Genomic DNA, 15028 nt, shown 5'->3' with positions numbered 1-15028 from the left:
GTGCCTCTCGGCCTGCGCCGGAATGTTCCGGACAGCTCACCAAAAAGGCCACCGACGCCCTCAAAGCCATAACATTTTTGGGTGGGGAGTGACAGAACGAAAACTGGCGTGTCCTTCTGCTCACACTCGTCCCACGGCCGACTCGTCATGCAGCTTTGACCCCCCCAGCTTGGAGGTCCCGCAGTCGACTGATAAATCATAATTGCTCTCCGCCAACAACAATATTGATCGTCCCCAGCTTAAATAGCACAAACCAAGAAATATTGGACAATGTTTTGGAAGCAGTTTTACCTCGAGCCTGGGGTCCATCCACGAGGGGGGGGCGGGGGGGGGGGGGGCAGATTACAGGCTGAATTCAAGGGACTTCAGCTGCTGCCAGACTGAAGCTGCTTTCCAAACACGCCACGCCATTAACTGATATTTGCCCATTGCCGTGTGACTCTGCTAGCAAATTAAAAAATAATAATCCACTTCTCACGTGTTTCTCTTGCCACTTCACAAATGCTTCTGTCACTGTCACTTCCTGTTACTGTAGGCCCAGGCCCTCTGCAGCCTCAGTACAGGGGACAGTGGTCAGGCCGCTGCTGCTAGCATTCCACTGTCATTCTGGGGCTGCCAGGCCACTTCCCTGCATCCCCTGTATTCCCGTCCTCATTGGTGTCTTTTCTGTCCCTGTATCGGAATGTGCTCCTTCTGGTCCTCCTCTCCCTCTTGCAGTCTATCAATGTTTCCCGCCGAGCGTGGGGACTTTGGGATTGCAGCAGGGCTGCGTTGCCATGGCAGCACACTGTGCTGCTGAACTGTGCACTCCTGGGATTTTGAGTCTCTTCCTGTCTTCGTCTCTCTGTCTGTTTCATGCTCATCCTCGGTTGCTGCATCCCGACGGCCAGACGCAGCCATCACCTCTTCTAAATGAACACACACACAAACACACACACACACACACACACACACACACAAACACACACAGCGTTTGCCTGGGATGGTACAGTCCCTCTGCACAATCTGTCTCTCTCTGAGCTTCTGCTCCTTGCTACTCCTGCACGACCGAATCAAACACAGCATGATGGGATACTGGGGTCCTCTGAGACCCCCCTCCCCCGCCCAGCACGTCCCTGTTGTCCATCGCTATGTGGGCCAGACAAAATGCCAGCACAATTTCATCTTCAGAAAGCCGCCAACATCCTCATCCCAGAAATGATCGCAGCAGCACGGCTCCCTGCTTTTAAGCAGATCATCAATGTTTAAAGTGTAGCATTCCTTCCTTTGTGTGCCTTACTCTGTTACACTTTGTTCACACGTGACATTTTTCCACTTGAATTCAAGCATTCCGGATGTTTATATTCCAACTTTCTGTGTTTGCCCAGTGGTCTCCTGGCCCAGCCATCTTTTTTCATTATTAATTTTTTATATGTATATTTATGAATTTCTCTTTTTTCTCCTCTGCAGGTTTTTCTTGAAGTTTTTCCTCAAATGCAACCAAAATTGCCTGAAGACTGCCGGCAATCCTCGGGACATGCGACGCTTTCAGGTACAGAGCGTGTGAGCCCAGGTCTGACCGGCTGACAGGCTGTGCTCACACATGTGTCCTTCCGTGCGCAGGTCAAAAACCACACAGGTCAGGGTAGCAATAACACATAATATTGTCTCTGTAAGCAACGCAAATGGATAACCAGGGCTGAACAGCAGCCTTCTGTACTGTGATGTCAGTCTCCCATTTGGGATTTTGATTTGATTTGATTTGATTGAGTTTCTGATTGATCAGGACACTGTAAGTGTATTGTGTGAACTATCAAGCTGTCCCGGAGAAAGGAAAACATATCAGACCGTTTTCAAGACAGAAAATGGAAAATGAAAAGAAGGAGTAGCAGAGAGAAAAATGGTGTGGAGGGGGCAGGAAATAGAGTGAGGTGTTTCAGGAAGTTGTCAAAAATTGAGTGATTGGCTCCAGATGGGGGAGGTCAGTCTCCGTGACCCAGGAAGTGGTCACAGGGGACACTCCTGTCTCACTTCCTCTGCTGTCTTTCAGCACCGGAGCCCCGTCTGGCATCCTTTCCGCTCCCTCCTTCACTCCCTCGCTCACACGCTCACGATCCCTGTCTCTTTCACTGTTTGCCTTAACTCCTTTCGCCCTGACACAAGGCGAAAAATTATAGCCACTCCGCCCCGCTGCAGGCTGCTCCCCTCCGGGCCCACGGCGCTTCGCTCAGGACAGAAGCTGAGGTTCCAGCGAGATTGATAATTTACTGTTATTTGCTTTGGAATTCCTCAGCGCAGTCCGCTCCCTCACCCATGTCCATACTGCATCACTCTTGCATCTCTTTCCTCCATAATACTGGTTCTTTAGGTCTCCCCCCAGGGCTCTCATTGAGGAGGCTGTAGTACTGCCTCTGGCCATGTGGTACCCATAATCCACTGGGAGTAACATCACAACCACACACTGTGTAGTTTGCTGTTGCCAGTCACTGGTCAGCGGCTATATTCATTAAGAGAATGTCAGTCACATAAACAGACAAACACACACAGATACAAAGAGACAGAAATGGAAACAATCCACATAGAACGTGCAGCACCTGCAGCGTGAACACACGTATTAAAATACCTCCCATAGATATTACAGACTATTTGAATGCCTAGTAAAACATGAAGAGGAGATTTGCTCCATATGTCTTTTGTCAGCTAGATTCTGTTGCACAGTTAAAATATAAGAGAAGAGAGGAAGGACAGAATGGGGCTAAGAATGGGGGAGGGAAGGGAAAGGAAGGAGATGGTGAGAGACAGGAAGAACACGTGTGAGGCAAAAATCGGGTGGGAAATTTACTAGGGGAGGGGAGAGATTTACTGGCCCCGGAAATCGAATGGAAATCAAATCAAATCAAAATATAGGGCTGCAATATTTTGCTGAATGTGTGAAACCCGGGATTTAGGAAAGAAATCCTGTCTGTGAGTGTTTTAATATGGTGGAAGATGTGACGGGAATGGCGAAGGTACGTAGCGCTGGAGAATGAGCCCAGTGCTGTGTTACACGCTGACCAACTCCCCCCTCCCCCACCACCGTGTGCCACACAGGTGGTCCTGTCCAGCACAGTGAGTGTCGACGGCCACGTCCTGGCTGTGTCCGACAACATGTTTGTGCACAACAACTCCAAGCATGGACGCCGGGCACGGAGGCTGGAGCCGGGCGAGAGCATGGACAGCGGCCTGGAGTACGGTAAGGCGTCTGCGCAGGGGGTGCAGCGGGGGGGGATAGGGGTCACAGCTGGAGTTTAGAGCCAGAACCAGGGGCAGAACGGTCTCAAGGCGGTCTTAATGACTGCAGACTGTGCAGCAGGTAATGAACTAATGGCCATTTCACACTGAGCCATGTGTCCTAGAAACAGGTTAGCGATTAGCAGTGGTCACACTGAGTAAAGGATCTGATGCTAACTGCTAATCCCCCACACAGCCACACCCTGCATCAAAGCCATCAGCCCCAGCGAGGGCTGGACCACAGGGGGCGCCATGGTCATTGTCATCGGGGAGAATTTCTTCGACGGCTTACAGGTGGTCTTTGGCAGCATGCTTGTGTGGAGCGAGGTGAGTGGCCAAGCCGGGCTACAGGCCGCATGAAGGGACAAACTGTTCAAATCTGTTCCTTGACGCCAAATATGCTTGACAGCTTGGAAATCTGGGACAAAAATCTCTTGTTCTGGTGTACAGTTTCACCCTCTTTTTGACCTTACCCTTCTGCCCAGCCCTATCCCTCCCAGCTAATGAGTCGAGGTGATTACAGGTCAAAGGCAGCAGCGTTAGGCAACACCGTGTGCTTGACAAACACGTTACCTCAGGGCTTTGAGGCCTCCCCTATCCCGAGGCCCTCAGCACAGTATGCAGTACCCATAATGCACCAAGCTAGTCCTCCCACATCACAGAAAGCTGAGAAGCCAGCACTCATGCAGGGTGTATAGCTTGGATCGCTACGCTCCTTATAACTGTCACCTGTATTTTATCAAATCTCATCCTGCTGAGGACCCTTTGTTGCACCCTTGTGCTAGGCACTTATCGACAGCTTCTTCTGTAGAGTGTCCACTACATAAACCTCCAGGCTGGCTGAACACTTTGCTAAGTGACTGGCCCTAACATACCCCACCTACCCCCACAGCTGATAACACCCCACGCCATCCGCGTCCAGACGCCACCCCGGCACATCCCCGGGGTTGTGGAGGTCACACTCTCCTACAAATCCAAGCAGTTCTGCAAGGGGGCGCCGGGCCGGTTCATCTACACGGGTGAGCATTGCCATAATAATCGCCGAAATCACAGAGCAGCTGAATGCTTCCTCAGTAAGAGCACACTGTACCTCTGGAAGACTGTAGGGGATGATCGCTGATTTTATACTATGTAAATGTGATCATTTATGAAATTATTGTCACAAGGGCCGAAATGAACTCAACAGTACAGATCCAACATCTGAAATAGCTATAAGCTAAGTAAAGTTTAACAAACATGGTAGGAGTGATTGATTAAATGTTTAGCACGATTCGAGAAAGGTTGCGGCGTTACTAGTCATCCCGCGTTGTTGGTTTTTGCAACACGACTCCGGATTTTCAAACGCTTCATTAGCGCTGCGAGTGTTCAGCTGGCAGAAGGAGGATGGTGGATTTTTGATGGATCTTTGAGCTTAATTTTCACAGAGACAACGTGTTTGTTCTAATATGATACATCTGTGTTTGCATGTGTGCGCGGCCAGCTCTAAACGAGCCCACCATCGACTACGGCTTCCAGCGCCTCCAGAAGGTCATCCCCAGACACCCAGGGGACCCCGAGAAACTTGCCAAGGTGAGGATTCATGTGAACACCAGCTTCACGCATACTAATAGGAGGCACACACACACGTGGGCGGGATATTAGTATGCACACACAAACACACAGACATGCACACACACAGACACACACACACAGACACACACACTCAGACACACACAGACATGCACAGACACAGACACGCACAGACACAGACACGCACAGACACACACACACAGACACACACACACACAGACACACAGACATGCATACACAAAGACACACAGACACACCGACACACAGAGACATGCACACACACATGGGTTATGTTTATATTATATTTAGGGGATCAAATGTCCCCACAATGTATTAAAAACTTGACCACCTTTTCAGTCCCCACAAGGGGAAATTTTATAAAAATCTATGACTGCAATCAAAAAACTAAAAATGCCAAAAGTCTTGTATTTTATCTGGTTACTTATGGTTAAGGTTAGGGCTGGGTAGCAGTTAGGGTGTTATTGTTTGGATTAGGGTTTTTCCAATAGAATTCAATAGCGAGTCTCCACAAACATATAAATACAAACACGCAGACACACACAGACGATCAGCTGATTCTCTTTCACTTTGACTCTGCAGGAGATGCTACTGAAAAGAGCAGCTGATTTGGTTGAGGCCCTGTATGGGAACCCCCATGGTAACCAGGTAACACCCACAATGCACTGCATCCCACCGTGAATAAAAACACCGGATCCATAAGACTGCAGCTCTCTAAAAATTATACTTCAAGAGTTTCCAAATTCCAGAACGTTGGATGTAAGCATTTATAAGATATTTGTTCTAATACAACAGAAATGTGGACTGTAATTTGAATGGGAAGAGTGAACATGAATTACGGGAGTAATCGTCCATTTCTGGCGCCCCCTACAGGACATGCTGCTGAAGCGTGCAGCGGACATTGCAGAAGCCCTGTACAGTGTGCCGCGCCCCCACAGCCAGCTGCAGGCGCTCCCTGGCTCCCCCGCACACGGCAGCGTCATGGGCCTGGGCTCGTACCCGTCTCAGCTGGGTGTCAGCATCGGGGAGCCGGCACAGGCAGCCACTCAAGGTAAGCGTGGCTCACCGGGTACTGCAAATGGACTTACTCATAGTGCAGACGATTCCAGGCGTATCTGGAATGTTCTGCAACTGTTGCATAGATATAATGTGGGGAAAATTAAGCAGCTGACAAGAAAGGCTGCCCTGAGATTAGTTTGAGGTTCTTGTCTAACCAGTGAGCAAGCTGGGCAGGTTGCTCCCTGATGACAACAGGGTTTTTCAGAACAGATATGGAGGGAAATGCCTGGGGAATGTGACCTGTGGAGTCCTGGAAAGTCCTCTGCACCTTGTTTGGGTTTATGACTTGGGTTTACTGTAAGCTTGGGCATTGCTGATGCTTTCCAGTACATACTTGGTGTTCGGGTTGCCATGGCAAGGATCTCCAAGTGGTGTCCCAATGCACACAGTGACTCCTTCACAAAAATCTGGACGGCATGTGGAAAACATTGATTCCTTTAGGCCTGAACACTGACACTCCCTTGAGGTGTTAAACCCGACCTTTCATGTAGGATAGGTTTAGCAGAATGTGCTCCCATAGGAGACTAAGAGTTACAGCGATGGCAGCAGGCTGACTAATCGAGCCTCGGGGCGTCGGCACCTCCTCATTGGGGTCTGAGGAGCCGGGTCGCCTCCATCTCTAACACGCCATCTCTCCACCTCCACCTTCCTCCTGCAGGCTACATCCGCAACTCCAGCAGCTTGTCCCCACGAGGCTACCCGTCGGCCTCCACCCCCCAGCAGTCCGGGTATGGGGCCAGCGGGAGCATGAGTGGGGGCTATGGCTCCGTGCCCATGGCCAGTCTGGGAGTGCCCAGCTCGCCCAGTTTCAGCAACGCGTCCCCCACGGGCTCCCCATATGGAAGTAAGTGCCTGCTAGCGTAGTCCTCCAGCCCCCCCGTCTCATGTCTCCGCTCCCCTTCCTTGCCTCCTGCTCCCGCTCGCTGTCACTCTGATTAATCAGGCAGCAGCTAATTAAATGTTATGAAAGCCTTTGCCTGGAAGTGCCTTGTTAAAGCCGCCACTCCGCTTGCCCGGGCTGCTGAGAGCTAAAACAAGCCAGTAATTCTCTCCAGCACTTGACACGAGTGATTCCCACCCCATCCCAAATGGGGCCGGTTTGGATGTGAGGCTGGTTTCCTTTTTCGACGGTGCTGTAACGATGATGTGTGACTAACAGCTTGCCCCCATCTCCCTTCCCCTTCGCCCATGCAGTCATGCCCTCCAGTCCCACAATCCCTGGCTCCTCCTCCTCCTCCCTGCTGCCCTTCTCCACGTTCCCATCTGCCGCCAAGCAGAAGAGCGCTTTTGCACCTGTGCTGAGACCCCAGGGCTCACCTTCCCCGGCCTGCACCGCCTCTGGGGGCAACGGCTTCAGAGGTACCCTCGCCATCTACACTTTGACCCCCCCCCCCATACAACACTTATCCTCTTCCAAAGCCACACAGAATATCATGTTTACATCAGCCAATCACAGCGGATGCACAGCGGGTATCAGGTGACTGTTACTGTCACTGCAGGTGTCATCACTGTAATGGCTCAGACTGTTTAAATATACACATGTAGGTCCACACACACATACACACACACACACACACACACACACACACACAGAGAATGGGAACAAGACCCACAGCCATGGAGATGTGAGGTTAGAGTGTTTCTTACTGAGTTATGCTGGAATGCTGGGAACATTGTGTACTGTCAAATCTGGAATGGCACTGGCATGCAGGAACTCAGCCATACCATGAAGAGAGACTAGTTACAGTGCGGTTCCAGCTCACTTTGGTTTTCCACTGCAGACGGGTCAGCTCAGTAAAGGCATTGCTGGGTTTGGAGAGCGAAATTAATGTAAAACTGAAGAGATGCTTATTTACTGTTCATGTAGTGTACAAAATGGTTCACTACCTACTATTTGCATTACGAATTCATTCCATTCAGCTGTTCTATAGCAATTTTTGGAAATTTTCAAGTTCTGAGTTATGAGGAATGTATCAATACATTGAGATGTGCAAAACTACTAACAATGAATAATATATAGAATATGCATTCTGATAATCCATGCGCAGATCACCAGTATTTTCATGCGTCAGATGGTGGTGATGCAACCAGCTTGGTTTTGTCGCAATTTCAGCCCTAGTAAGCAGGGCCATGTCAGCGCGGATATTGCTCGGGTTCAACGTGGGTACGGCTCAGGTACGGCTGAGGTATGCCTCAGGATTGGCGCTGGTATGACTTGGGTACGGCTTGGGTATGACTCAGGTATGACTTGGGAATGGCTTAGGAATGGCTCAAGTACTACTCAGGTACGGCTAGGGTATGGCTCAGGTTCGGTGCTGGTTTGACTTGGGTATGACTCAGGTATGGCTTGGGTATGGCTTGGGTACAACATGGATACGGCTCGGGTATGACTCAGGTATGGCTTGGGTACAACTTGGGTATGGCTCGGGTATGACTCGGGTACAACTAGGGTACGACTCAGGTATGGCTTGGGTATGACTTGGGTATGGCACGGGTACGGCTGAGGTATGCCTCAGGATCGGTGCTGGTACGACCTGGGTATGGCTTGGGTATGACTCAGGTATGACTTGGGAATGGCTTAGGAATGGCTCAAGTACTACTAGGGTATGGCTAGGGTATGGCTTAAGTTTGGCGCTGGTTCGACTTCGGTATGACTCAGGTATGGCTCGGGTATGGCTTAGGTACAACATGGTACGGCTCGGGTATGACTCAGGTATGGCTTGGGAATGGCTTAGGAATGGCTCAAGTACTACTCGGGTACGGCTAGGGTATGGCTCAGGTTTGGCGCTGGTTCGACTTGAGTATGACTCAGGTATGGCTCGAGTATGGCTTGGGTACAACATGGGTACAGCTTGGGTATGACTCAGGTATGGCTTGGGTACAACTTGGGTATGGCTCGGGTATGACTCAGGAATAGCTTGGGAATGGCTCAGGTATGACTCGGGTACGACTAGGGTACGACTCAGGTATGACTTGGGTATGGCACGGGTATGGCACGGGTATGGCACGGGTATGACTCAGGAATAGCTTGGGAATGGCACAGGTATGACTCAGGTACGACTAGGGTACGACTCAGGTATGGCTTGGGTATGGCATGGGTATGGCACGGGTATGGCTCGGGTATGACTCAGGAATAGCTTGGGTATGGCACGGGTACGGCATGGGTACGGCACAGGTATGGCACGGGTATGCGGGAAGCGACACCTTTTGATGCTGTTTTCTTCCATGACTCCCTGTTATCAGTATCTCAGTATAAGACCAACAGCAGCAGATCCATCAATCTAATGACCCTCCTTGTCTTCCTCTTCAGCAATGACAGGCCTGGTCGTCCCCCCCATGTAGAGGACCACCAGCTTCCCTCCTGCCTTCTCCAGACCAAAAAGCGTTCCCCCTCAGCCAGGGAGGCGGTGACGGCAGCGGGATATGCCCATATCTCCACATCACTCCACGGACCTGCTCTTTTCTTCCAGTCTCCCCTTCCCTTTTCCTAGTACCCACATGTTTTGGACGGCCAAAGCATGAACTGACGGGCTGCATCCCGCCCTGGAAAAATGAGACATCTGTAACAGTCCTCCAGACTACTGGACACACTGTTCACCCACAAAGGGGGGCTGGGAGCAGTGACATGATGCGTGGCTATGGGTGAGCTTGAAGGATGTTCTTATGGAAGGCAGAGGACTTCTCAGACGGGGTCGTTTGTGCCCCTCACTGACACTGAACACAGCTACCCTCTGAGCTCAAGTAACCCCCAACCAGAGCCAGCATGCCCTCCTCCTTCCCATGATGCAAAGGGGGGCAGATTTCCAGTCACTCACCAAGCCCCTTTTGTACCATAGCTCAGGCTGCCCAATGCACCAACAAATGTCTTGCACTTGGGGTGCTTTTTTTGAAGGACTTGGTCTGTGCTCGTGAGAGGACGCTGCCAGAGCATGAAGGCCATTCCCGGGCGTGTCTCCGGGTGACTTACATTCCACATAACAGCGCCCCCTGGTGTACTTCCCGTCTCCGGGAACTCAGAATCCTCAAAACATCACAGATGGTTTATTTCATATATTCAATTTATTTAAGAAAAAAAAAACACAACCAATTTAACTTATTGTTATAGCTAGGTTTAGTAATAATATAAACTTTTTTTGCAATTGTTATATTATGATTATGTTATTATATTGCCATTATAATTACTATTTCTCATGCTATAGCAGGAAAAGGAAAAGGGCAAATCTTAGGACAGTCAGAACATTGGTAATTAAGGGTACAAACTTGAATATGTATTTTATCAAAAGCTTCTTTGCGTGACACTAAAATCAATTCATGGTCACAGGTTGTTCTGGGCAAAAACGAGACATTAAACACCTGGTTTTCCCTTTAAAACAGAACATATACCAAAATAAGATGTATATCTCTGGGTGGTTTTCTTATATGCATGATATTTCAGGACACTTTTAAAAAATGTTTTGTTTCGTTTCATTTTATGTAGGAAAAAAGGCATTCCTGAAAAGCATTTATTATCCTCATTATATATTTTTGGTCCCGATTCTTCAGTATGTTTTTAAAATACCTGACACAAGCAAGAACTTGTTTTTCAGGAAATCTTTCGCACAAAGGTGGTACAACACCGCTCGAAGATGGTCAGGATGTGGTTCCTCAGTCTGATAGCGTAATAATGTAATTTTTCTCACCCAATAAAACTCAAATCATATTGCAAAAGCTAAGTGAGTTTCAGCCATCCTCTGCGGCCATCATTCGTACTGAACTTGGCCACGGTGAAGGAGTCGGCTGGGAACAGCGTATACGCGAGTCCCTGGGCCCATGATTCTGCTGCTTGAGGTGCTACTCCACGCTCAGCACCCTGGCACCGTCACCTGTCCATCCCCTGTCTGTCATCCACAGGCACCAATGAATGAAGGAGCCAATGAATTATAGGAAGAATGTTAATTGAAGCTGCTTTTCAGCAGCCATTCTCAAAAATCAACCAATCCATCTATACTCCTCTTTTCTATACCAGCTGGGCCAGGAAACACTAGCAGGTCAATGGACAGCTGCTCAGTGTATACATAAATATATATAGAATGTTTAGATTATGAACATTTCACCCTTAATATGACAGAATGAGCAAAAAAAACACGTCCTTCCACTTCACTGAAAATGCCATTATTTGTATTGGGAAGACATAGTGGTCAGGCAGTGTGCGACGTTAATAGTTACCCTCTCTTTCTCTCTCTCTTGTTCTCCCTCTCTTTCTCTCTCTCCCCACCATCTCGCTCACTCTTTCATTCCCTCTAATTGCTTTTCCTTGCTAGTGTAATTAGCACTGGTAAAGGAGGGCACTTAATTACCAGGTCTTCTGGATCAAGTAATAATATTATGCCAACAATTGGCAACTGTTTCATTAACACAGTCTAGGGAGAGGTGGGAGATGAGTGTGTGTGTGTGTGTGTGTGTGTGTGTGTACATCTGAACATGCGTGCCAGCACACTGGAATCCGCACGAGGCAGCATGCAGTGGGGATGCCAGCCCGGGCAGCCGTGTCCGTCGGTGTGCGTGCCTGAAACGAGGCCAGACGGCTTTCAAAACGCCCACGAAATGTGTCGACACCTCATACGACAGCCATAAGCACAGCACTGGAGACGAGCAGAGAGGATGGTCAGGCCCCCAGGAAGCAAATTCACAAAGTTAACGGAGCCTCTTTCCTTTTCCTGTCTGTTTTTTTTCAGAATTCTGTCTCCTTCAAGTGGCACTTGAATTGGAAGTCCCCAGCTGCAACCCCTGTCTCTTCCTCCCTCTCCCTCTCTTTGTCTGACTCTCCCCTCCTCTCTCTACCTTTCTCCCTCTCTTCACTCCTCTTGTTCTCCCTCTCTCTCCTTCTGTTCCTCCATCTTCCTTTCTGTGTCTCCATTCTTCTACCTCTCTTTTCTCTCTTCCTCCCTCTCTCCCTCTTTCTTCTCTTCATCCTTCTTCTCTTCCTTTCCCTTTCTTCCTCACTTTCTCTCCTTCTCTCTCTCTTCATCGTTCATCCTCTATTTCTCTCTCTCTGTTCCTCCCACTCTCTCCCTCACTTCCTCCCTCTCTCCCTTCCTCTATCTATCACTCTTTTTCTCCCTCTGTCCTTCTTTCTCTCCCTGGTACTCCTTCCCGCCTCTTCATCCTTCTTCCTCCCTCTGTCCTTCTTTCTCTCCCTGGTACTCCTTCCCGCCTCTTCATCCTTCTTCCTCCCTCTGTCCTTCTTTCTCTCCCTGGTACTCCTTCCCGCCTCTTCATCCTTCTTCCTCCCTCTGTCCTTCTTTCTCTTCCTCTCTCTGTCTCCCTCTGTTCCTCCCTCCCTTCCTCCCTCCCCTTCTTACCCTCTCTCCGTCTATATGTCCATGTCACTCTAATGTGACGAGTTAAATTTGGCTTTGTTGTCAGGAGGAGCCATATGCTTGCTCGTGGCATTGGGACCGCTCCCGTCATCTTTCGCCATTCTGAGGTGATGTTCTGATGTGCTGCAGTCACACACACACTCATGCAACACAGAGTATGTTCTGGAAAATGCTGGCAAAAAACATACAGGTTGAGGGCTTGCCTGCAAAACGTCTTTTTTGGTGAATCGGGGTGAGATAATTGCATTTTGAGTGTGGCTGTTTATAGAGGTGGATAACCACAAATTAAAACGCAGAAATTAGTCTAGGAGAGTCTGGCCGTTAGGACTGGGGGTCTTGTGGGGGGGGGGGGTTGCAAAATTCTCAACAATTACGGTGCCCTCTCAAGGGAAATGTTGTGTTTATGTACCCAATTAGCCCTGTGGCTACTCTAGTATGGCCTGGTCATAGCTGACATTAGGCCTCACGTGGGGGGGGGGGGGGGGGGATCTACTTTAATATTTCTGGTTGACAGGAGAGCTGTTTTCGCGCTGAGGGCAGGGGGAAGCTATATAAGCATATATTTGTATACTCACTTGGGACCAACCCCCAACCCTTCCCGCAAATAACATTACAATCCCCTGCATTGTTGTCCATTATCCATTACCACCCTTCTCCCCATCTTAAAAGAGCCCCACCCCCTACGTCCCCCGGGTATCAATTTGCCTGGAGAGTGGGGTGGCAGATGGGACAGACAGAGAGCTGCCCCTTGGGACCCCCCCACCCCCCCGGTCCTCATCTGTGTGCTGTCCCTCTACTCAGTGAAACAGCGTCCTGACAAAAGGTGGCACTCCCTGCCTCTGTGTCTCGTGCCCAGAATATGGGGATGGCGCCCATTGGAGGCCAGCTGCACTGTGCCACATCACCCCCGCCCCCCAGCCCCTTTCTGGTGCCACCGCCCACGCTGCCTTAAGCAGGATCCCCCCAGGCTCCTCAGAATTTGGCCACCATGGGCCTCCTCCGACATCAACACGGGTCTCGGAGATCAGGGCCACAGCTCAGCACTTGAATAACAAATATACATTGATACTGTGGGCTCTTTTCACGTGATGGCTAATGTCAGGTTATTCCGCCATATGAAAGATATGAAAATACAATGTATAGTCAAAGGCAAAGAAACATTTATAAATAAACATCAAAGTGGCAGGAATTGAAGAACTGAACAGTGATGGCCACGGGAAATAAAAGCAAGCTAACAAGCTAACAACTTCAAACTAACAAACGCAAGCTAACAAGTTAACAAACTCTAACAAATGCAAGCTAACAAGCTAACAAACGCAAGCTAACAAGTTAACAAACTCTAACAAATGCAAGCTAACAAGCTAACAAACGCAAGCTAACAAGTTAACAAACTCTAACAAATGCAAGCTAACAAGCTAACAAACTCAAACTAACAAATGCAAGCTAACAAGTTAACAAACTCTAACAAATGCAAGCTAACAAGCTAACAAATGCAAGCTAACAAGCTAACAAACTCTAATAAATGCAATCTAACAAGCTAACAAACTCAAACTAACAAACACAAGCTAAAAAACTAACAAACAAAAGCTAAAAACATAAACTCAAGCTAGCAAGCTAACAAACACTTTGCCAACTTTGCCATAATGACAGCACAATCTCGTCCGAGTGCAGAGTTCAGCTTGCCTTCCTCTGCAAAAGCCTCGCTGGACGGACAGGCAGCAGGCCTCAGAGAAGGTCACAGTGTGAGACACCTGAACGCATCATAAGATTCCCAAAATGACACACCGGGCCTTCTTGCTAAACTAACTCCATCCAGCGGATTTTATCATGTGTTTAATCAGCTATGAAACAGGTCTAATTTAGTCTAGTCCCGAGTACCAGCTCATTCTGAAGACACGCCATGAAGGTGGGCAGACGCCGGCCCTGGTGATTAATTACAGCTGCTGCGGGTGACAGCCAGGGGGGCTGGGGCTGGGCTTGAGCTGGGGCCCAGACTGGAACTGGCCCTGGCTAATTGACCCTGCTGCTGTAGGGCCATCCATCACCAGCACACCCCCCACCCCCCATATTGAAACACATTATTCAAGGCTGGGGTACCCAGCATAAAGCCCCCCACATTTGGTAATATTTTTATCTTTCTTCAGTGTGTCTACATGAATGGAAAAGCGAAACACATATGCAATTATATATTTAATTTATGCAACACTTATAACTTCATTATTCCTGTTGTGGATATGAGTACTGATGATATGACTATGTCACTAATCTGAACCCAAAAGTTATGTTTAACAGGGAGAAAAAAAAGCCAAAAGAATCCCCTGCTTGTGGTTTTCAGCAGATCAATTATAAAGGATTTTGCCCCCCCCCCCCCCAAACAACAGAGACCCCCCTGGCTTGAGTGATTCGTTGTTTTGTAGGGTCTGATTGGAAGGGAACATTATGTGACATCTAATAAGTTATCAAATAAGGACAAATATGCTTCTGTGTTCAATAATTTTGTCACGTAACCAGTTCTGTGTATGTGATTAGGCCCATATGTTCAGGAGGCCTGACTGTCCCCTCTTGGGGGCGGGGGTGGGCAGGCGGGGGGGGGAGAGACGGGTCCTTGCTGTGACTCTTGTCTGGTGCAACTCTGAGCTGTGGTAATAATTTTCCTATATTTAAGACAAGGATTTTTTAAAAACCCAACCTTCCCCTAAAGGGTTGAGTAGAGGAAGCCGGCTCTGTGCGAGCCTGTCTTGTGCCTTGGTGCTGTCCCCCGCACCCTCTGCAGA

General features: G+C 49.0%; 1 protein-coding gene across 2 annotated transcripts in view; it reads left to right on the top strand.

Moving 5' to 3' along the window:
* ebf2 (EBF transcription factor 2) overlaps nt 1–10584 on the top strand; it is a 31558-nt gene extending 20974 nt beyond the window's left edge. For both annotated transcript variants that reach the window (XM_049004259.1, XM_049004254.1), the window contains exons 7-16: nt 1450–1531; nt 3070–3211; nt 3446–3576; nt 4142–4268; nt 4730–4818; nt 5419–5484; nt 5710–5887; nt 6554–6739; nt 7090–7254; nt 9206–10584. In XM_049004259.1, coding sequence (XP_048860216.1) covers nt 1450–1531; nt 3070–3211; nt 3446–3576; nt 4142–4268; nt 4730–4818; nt 5419–5484; nt 5710–5887; nt 6554–6739; nt 7090–7254; nt 9206–9237 — 1198 coding nt within the window. In that variant the 3' untranslated portion in view covers nt 9238–10584. The remainder of the gene's footprint in view (nt 1–1449; nt 1532–3069; nt 3212–3445; nt 3577–4141; nt 4269–4729; nt 4819–5418; nt 5485–5709; nt 5888–6553; nt 6740–7089; nt 7255–9205) is intronic.
* The last annotated feature ends 4444 nt before the right edge of the window (nt 10585–15028 follow it).

The sequence above is a fragment of the Brienomyrus brachyistius genome, chromosome 2 (assembly GCF_023856365.1).
Source record: "Brienomyrus brachyistius isolate T26 chromosome 2, BBRACH_0.4, whole genome shotgun sequence".
Taxonomy (NCBI): domain Eukaryota; kingdom Metazoa; phylum Chordata; class Actinopteri; order Osteoglossiformes; family Mormyridae; genus Brienomyrus; species Brienomyrus brachyistius.
Note: the sequence above shows the minus strand (reverse complement) of the source record. Positions and strands in the feature narration are given on the sequence as shown.